Consider the following 7,680-nt stretch of genomic DNA (forward strand, 5'->3'; position numbering starts at 1 on the left):
TGAAACCCGGGAAACCCCAAGCATGTGTCCTGACCGGGAATCAAACTGTGACCTCCTGGTTCATAGGTCAATGCTCAACCACTGAGCCACACTGGCTGGATGACCTTGATACTTTTGAAGATTATTGAATAGTTTTGTACAATGATCCTCAATTTGAGTTTGATGTTTTTTCATGATTGGAATGAGGTTATACATTTTGGGCAAGAATAACACAAAAATGGTACCATATTTTTCTCAGGGCATCATATTAAGGGATTCTTGATATTAATATTTTTTATTAGTGATATTTATCTTAATCACTTGGTTAACTTGGTATCTGCAGGGTCTCTATACTTACTATCTTCTCCCTTTCTAGTTAATCAATATTATTGGGAGATAATTTGAAACTATTTGGCATCATTTTAAATATATTTTACAGATTTTTGAGAGTTATTTTCTTAATTGCAGAAGTATTGACACTTGTTTGTCTAAGTCAAGCAACATGACATTGTTTACTCTTTTTTATATATTTTTATTGCTTTCAGAGAGGAGCAGTTGATTGATTTCAGAGAGGAAGGGAGAGAGAGATAGGAACCTCAATGATGAGACAGAATCATTGATTGGCTGCCTGCTGTACACCCCCTCCTGGGAACCTGGAGCATGTGCCCTTGTCTGGAATCGAACCTGAGACCCTTTAGTCCACAGGCTATCCACTGAGCCAAACCAGCTAGGGCAACATTGTTTACTCTTTTAATCCTCACCCAAGGACATGCTTATTGATTTTAGAAAGATGGGGAGGGAGTGAGAGAGAGAAAAACATGAAACATCAATTGGTTGTCCTCTGCATGTGCCCCAACTGGGGATCGAACCCACAACCTAGTTATGTGCCTTCACCAGGGATCAAACCTGCTCCAACCAACTGAGCCACCCTGGCCAGGCCTTTATTTTATTTTTTTACCTACATTTTAATGGGTTTTGTAGGGTAATCTCATTGTTATTTTAATTTGCATTTTTGTAATGACTAATGATGTTGAGCATGCTTTCCGATGTAAATAAGCATGGCATAGCCCAGCAGGTGTTGCTCAGTGGTTGAGTGTTGACCTATACCAGTAAACCAGGAGGTCACGGTTCAATTCTCGGGTCAGGGCACATGCCCAGGTTACAGGCTCCATCCCCAGTGGGGTTTGCAGGAGGCAGCCAATCAGTGATTCTCTCTCACCATTAATGTTTCTCTCTTCCTCTCCTTTCCTCTCTGAAACCAATACAAATATATATTTTTAAAAAATAAGCATGGCATTTAAGCCATCTGTAACAGTTTCTTTTGAAGAGCAGGTTTTACTTTTGATGAGGCCCAGTTTTTTTTTTTCTTTGATGGTTAGTGCTTTTTTTGTGTTCTAAAAACTCTTTGGCACTCATTCATTTTGATCTCTCATTAATTGCATGGTTCTTGAAAAAAAACTAATACTGTGGGGAATGCTTTGTCTGTACAGCCTCTAACTGATAATAGAGTTACGTTTACACACCAAAAATTAGCCATTTCAGAAGGGAAGGGTAAGTCTCACCCACTACAGCTGCTTTTCTTTTTTCCAGATAGCTATGGTATATGTGGGCAATCCCTTGTTTCCAAGACTTCTTTTTAATCACCCACTTTCCTTTTGTATTGGCAAAGGATAAAATAAGAATATATTGTAGGTCCCTTTCTCTGAAATTACAGAACTGTGCTATTACTGGTGCCCCTAGAATTTTAAGAAGGAACTTATAACAAAATCTACTCATTTTCTTTTCTTTCAGTGGTGGGATCAGCAAGCTGATTTTCATACTACTTTCTTGCACCATTTGGCACAATTGGTGCCTGAAATTTATTTTGCTGAAATGGACCCAGACTTGGAAAAGCAGGAGGAGAGTATACAAACGTTAATATTCACTCCACTGGAATGGTATTTATTTGGAGAAGATCCAGATATTTCTTTAGAGAAATTAAAACATAGTGGAGTATTTCAACTCTGTGGGAAGGTTTTCAAAAGTGGAGAAACAACATATTCTTGTAGGTAAGAATTAGAAATTTACAGGATTGGTTGTAATTACAATATTGATATTTTGTAATTCAGGTACACCTACTTCATGATGTACCTTTCTTGGTTTATTACTTGTGTAATCCTACTTAACTAACTTCCGTTTATTATGCACTTATATATCTGTTTTTGCTAGTATACTAGTAGCTTGTTTTTTTGTTTTGTTTTTAAAATTTTTTTAATTTCAGAGAAGAAGGGAGAGGGGGAGAGATAGAAACATCAATGATGAGAGGGAATCATTGATTGGCTGCCCCTTGCACTCCCCCGACTGGGGATCAAGCCCACAACCCGGGCATGTGCCCTTCACAGGAATCGATCCCTGACCTCCTAGTTCAGTGATGGCAAACCTTTTGAGCTTGGCGTGTCAGCATTTTGAGAATCCCTAACTTAACTCTGGTGCCATGTCACATATAGAATTTTTTTGATATTTGCAACTACAGTAAAACAAAGACTTATATTTTTGATATTTATTTTATATATTTAAATGCCATTTAACAAAGAAAAATCAACCAAAAAAATGAGTTCGTGTGTCACCTCTGACACGTGTGTCATAGGTTCGCCATCACTGTCCTAGTTCATATGTTGACACTCAACCACTGAGCCACGTCAGCCAGCAGCTTGTTTTTTTAATATGACATAATTAAGCAGTTTTCTCTTAAGTGTGCATAAGTGATAGATTTTTGCCTCATTATGTAGTCCACGTACTCTTAATTTGAAACTCTTGAGGCCAAGTGCATTTCAGAGTTTTTATACTTCCCTTGCAGAGTCAAGGCAGGATCTTATCATCAAACACAGCATTTTTGTAAGAAATCTGTAAATATTCACAGCAAGTGGTATACATAGAGTCTGTAGTTTCATGTTATTTCAAGTCAGTTTTTGTTACCAAGTGAGATTTGGTGCCAAAGGATTGCAGACCTGTAAGGGCAGAAAGAATTTCACTGGGTAAAGGAGGCCAGTGGTATGGAAACTAGAAACAGATTTAGGCTTTTACCCTTTGTGAGAGCAGTTGCCTTAAACATGGAAAACTTTTTCACTCTCTAATCCTGCCTCAAACTTTCAACTTTTAGATCTTAGCAGCACTTTTAGTTGTTTTTCTTTTTTCTCCTTTAATAGAGGTAGTTTAGGTTGGGTTAGAAGTGGGACTTTTTAGGCTTTATAAATACAGAAATTGTTTTTTGCTTTACTGTAATTCTAGGTTTGACTGGTTTATATTTAGTTAAGAGTTGTTTAGAACTTACTATCTTTTATCCAATTCTTTCATCAGGAAAAAGTCAGCTTATGTGTTTTGTACACTGTTTTGCTGTATAGCCTGATATACTTCATTTATCTTACATAGTTTTAGCTGAAGCCCCAATCAGTTTCAACTAAAGCATAGTAGACATTTGTAGACCCTATTTCTCCAAAAGTGTCATGGAGACATTTAAAGAATATATATGTTTTTATTGATGTTTTAGAGAGAAAAGAAGGGTGAGGGAAACATCAATGAAAGAGAAAAATCGATTGGCTGCCTCCTGCAGGCCCCTGTTGGGGATCTAGCTTGCAACTTGGGCATGTGCCCTAACCAGGATGAACCATACTGGCTAGGGCACATGGAGGCATTTCAAATCGTCACAACTGGGGAAATGGTATTAGTGGGTAGAGACAGGGTTGCTGCTTAAATATCCTGCCATGCACAGGACATCTTTATGTCTGACAACTATCTGGTTCAAAACTTTAGTACTGTTGAGGTTTAGAAATCCTGCTCTAAATAGGTCAGTAGATCAAATACATTTTAGAGAACATTGTTAGGCAATTTTTATTTCCTATTATTCTTTTAAGATTCATTTTTATTTTATTTTTTTTAAATATATTTTATTGATTTTTTACAGAGAGGAAGGGAGAGGGATATAGAGTTAGAAACATCAATGAGAGAAAAACATCTATCAGCTGCCTCCTGCACATCTCCTACTGGGGATGTGCCCACAACCCAGGTACACGCCCGTGACCGGAATCAAACCTGGGACCTTTCAGTCCGCAGGCTGACGCTCTATCCACTGAGCCAAACCGGTTTCGGCTAGATTCATTTTTAAAACTTCCAATTCCATATCTTCAATTCTTCTAAATATTTTAAAAATTAATTTTGTAGCCCTAGCCGGTTTGGCTCAGTGGATAGAGCATCAGTCTGCGGACTGAAGGTCCCAGGTTTAATTCTGGTCAAGGACATGTGCCTGTGTTGAGGGCTCGATCCCCAGTGGGGGACATGCAGGAGGCAGCCAACCAATGATTCCCTTTCATCACTGATGTTTCAATCTATCTCTCCCTCTCTCTTCCTCTCTGAAATCAATAAAAACAAAAATTATTTTTAAAAATTAATTTTGCATTTTGCACCAATTTATAGCAGGTCCTCAACATTTTGTTCAATGTTGTTCATTGTAGTGATAAGATGCCATAGGAACTTAACTCTTGTTTATATCAATTAACCTATTGTAAAAATTATATTTTTGGTGTGTGTGGGTTTTTTTTTAATCCTCACCTGAGGATATGTATTTTAAAATTGATTGAGAGAGAGAGAGAAAGAGAGAGAGACATCGATGTTAGAGAAAAATATCAATTGGTTGCCTCCCATACGTGCTTTGACTAGGGATTGAACCCTCAACCTAGGTATGTGTCCTGACTGGGAAAATCAAACCCCTGCAACCTTTTAGTGTACCAGATGATGTTGCAACCAACTGAACCACTCAGCCAGGGCTGAAATTAGTTTTGTTATATGTTGTTTCACTTAAAGTCAAAGAACCTATAGGTGACCTTAAGTGAGGACTTACTGTATATTGTCCTTAGTGTTTTCCTGAAAATATTAAATACAATAGTACATTTTAAAAGCTGTTGTTAGGGAAGAAATGAAGAGAGATTGAATTTCACTCATTCAATAAATATTAGTTCAATATCTAACATGTAGTAGGCACTGTTTTTAGGTGTTTGGGACATATCAATATCCTCCTATATAATAAAAGCGTAATATGCTAAGTGTCCAGCCTATCGGTCCACCATTCGGTTGACCTCTCAATCAGTCACTGTGACGCTCACTGACCACTGGGGGAAGACTGGTAGGTTAGCTTGCGGCTGGGGTCCATCTGATCTGGTCTGGGTGAGAGGGCTAGACATGCCCTGGAGCTCTCCATTGTCCCTCCCCAGCCGGCGGTCCCTGATCAGCCTGATCGGGACTGGGCGAGACTGCCCCAATGGACCCTGATCGCGGGCCCCAGTCGCTGGCCAGGCCGAGAGACCCCATGTGTGCATGAGTTCATGCACTGGGCCTCTCGTATAAAATAGAATGCTGGCCAAGTAGTTAAGTTGGTTAGAGCATTGTCCTGATAACGAAGGTTGCGGGTTCAGTCCCAAGTCAGGGCATATACAAGAATCAACCAATGCATACAAAAATAAGTGGAACAAATCAATGTTTCTCTCTCTCCCCCTTCCTTTATCTCTAAAATCAATCACTAAATAAAAAATTTAAAAAATAGAAATTCCTGCCCTTATGATGCTTACATTCTAATGGCTTTTGTCTTTATCTAAGCTTTATTTACCATTGAACAATCATTGTTTGTAAAGTGTTTGTAAATGTAATGGGTAAGATGATTGCAAATACTTTTTTAAAAGTTAATTGCCGGGGTTCTTGTCCCAGCATCAAGAAGGGTTCAGGAATCTGGAAAAGGCTATGCATAGATGACATAGAAATCCAGAGACTAATAAAGAGTCCGGAGACGAGATATAATTTTGAAAGACATTGGGGGTCAGAGGACCTTCAGCTAAAGGAACTGAAGACTGCCACCTTGTCTAGGACCCTTGCTTTTATTAACACAATTTGTCCTAAGGCAAGGTGGAGATAATACACTTCAAAGGGTAAGGTTTCAAAGGGTACAGAAGCATTGTCAGGGGAATAGCCTATGGCTTTTCAGGTGTTTGGCCAGTAGGAGGCAATAACATGTAGATTAAGATGCCTTATAACTCTCTGGCAGCCACAATCAGTTTCCTATTCAGGTTTGGGGAAATGCCTTCAGCCATTCCCAACAGGTGACTACATGTGTGACTCAACCCTGTTGAGTCCCCAAGTCTCATCAACCTTTTGATGAAACTCTTGAAATTATGACATGCTGGAATTGGTTTCCGACAGTTAGTCACTTTTTCATAAAACTAATTTTGAAGTGTATCTTAACAGTTTGAAACCATGTGCAAACTCAAAGTAATGAGAATGATTTAAGAAACAAAATGAAATATACAAACTTAAACATTCAACTATGGCTAAGATGAGGCTAAAATTATTTGAAATTTAGTTTTTGAAGCATTTTTGTAATTAGTTTGGATCATATAGGAAACTCATTCACATTACATTATAGTCCGTAAGCATCAGTGGGAGTAATCTAAATTTTGGATTCTGATTTTTAATCTTTTTCAGGGATTGTGCAATTGATCCAACATGTGTGCTCTGTATGGACTGCTTCCAGAACAGTGTTCATAAAAACCATCGTTACAAGGTATGAAAATAGAGCCATAAAGTATCTAGATAAGCAGGAATCTATTGGCCACCTAGTTCATATTCCTGACCAGTACTTGAATTCCTGCTATTACAGTTCTGATGTGTGTAACTTTAGCTCTGATTAAACATATTATATGAGGAAGAGGTAGTCCCATACAATTTTTTATAAGTATGTCACATTTATACAGAAGATTGTGTAAGGTATATGAACAGTTTAAAGGACAACTATAAAGTGAACACTCATGTAACCACTACTAAGGTCAAGAAATAAAACATTGCCTGTTCTCAGAGGCCTCCTCCCATTTGTTCTTCCTGGATCATAATCTTTCTCTCACCCCTCACAATAATTTGTCCTTTATTTCCATTTTAGCTTATCACTCAAATCATATTGAATAGTTTTATCTGGGTTTTTTTAAAAAATATATATATTATTGATTTCAGAGAGGAAGGGAGAGGGAGAGAGATAGAGACATCAGTGATGAGAGAGAATCATTGATTGACTGCCTCCTGCACACCCCCACTGGGGATTGAACCTTGACCAGCATGTGTCCTTGACCAAAATCTAACTCGGGACCCTTTAGTCTCCAGGCTGATGCTCTATCCACTGAGCCAAACCAGTTAGGGCAAGTTTTATTGGTTTTTGAACTTTATATAGGTGGAGTCATACTGTATCTTTTTCCTTTTGAGTGACTTCTTTCATTCAGCATTGTGTGTGTAGCTGTATAATTTGTCCATTGGCCTTATAATGCTCAGTAATGCATTTTGTCTGTATTTATTGTGCTATATATGGATAATGCATATTGCTTCTAATTTGTGGTCATTATGAACAATTCTCCTATGAACATTCTTATTTGTGTGTTTTGGTATATATGTGCAGTAGTTTTTCTGGGCTATTTATCTGGAATAGAATTGCTGAGTTCTAGAGCAGGGGTGGGCAACCTTTTTGTGAGTGCATGCCAAAACCAGCAAAATCTCTGACTCAAAATTCTTCTGTGTGCCAACCCTAATTTTTTGAGAACATGTTACACCTACTTGATATCTCTTAGGGTGTACATATGTGAAGAACATTGAAGAAATAATAAAATTCATTCAAGCGACAAAAACACAGTATATATG

At 38.0% G+C, this 7,680-nt stretch overlaps 1 protein-coding gene across 4 annotated transcripts in view; it reads left to right on the plus strand.

Annotated features, from left to right (window-relative positions):
• Positions 1 to 7,680, plus strand: part of UBR1 (ubiquitin protein ligase E3 component n-recognin 1) — a 148,438-nt gene that overhangs the window by 12,453 nt on the left and 128,305 nt on the right. For all 4 annotated transcript variants that reach the window (XR_001512198.1, XM_006778036.2, XM_006778037.2 and 1 more), the window contains exons 2-3: positions 1,771 to 2,027; positions 6,484 to 6,562. Coding sequence is in view for 3 of the 4 variants with exons in the window: in XM_006778036.2 (XP_006778099.1) it covers positions 1,771 to 2,027; positions 6,484 to 6,562 (336 nt within the window). In the remaining variant the exon portion in view is untranslated. The remainder of the gene's footprint in view (positions 1 to 1,770; positions 2,028 to 6,483; positions 6,563 to 7,680) is intronic.

This window comes from Myotis davidii, unplaced genomic scaffold (genome assembly GCF_000327345.1).
Source record: "Myotis davidii unplaced genomic scaffold, ASM32734v1 scaffold46, whole genome shotgun sequence".
Lineage (NCBI taxonomy): Eukaryota > Metazoa > Chordata > Mammalia > Chiroptera > Vespertilionidae > Myotis > Myotis davidii.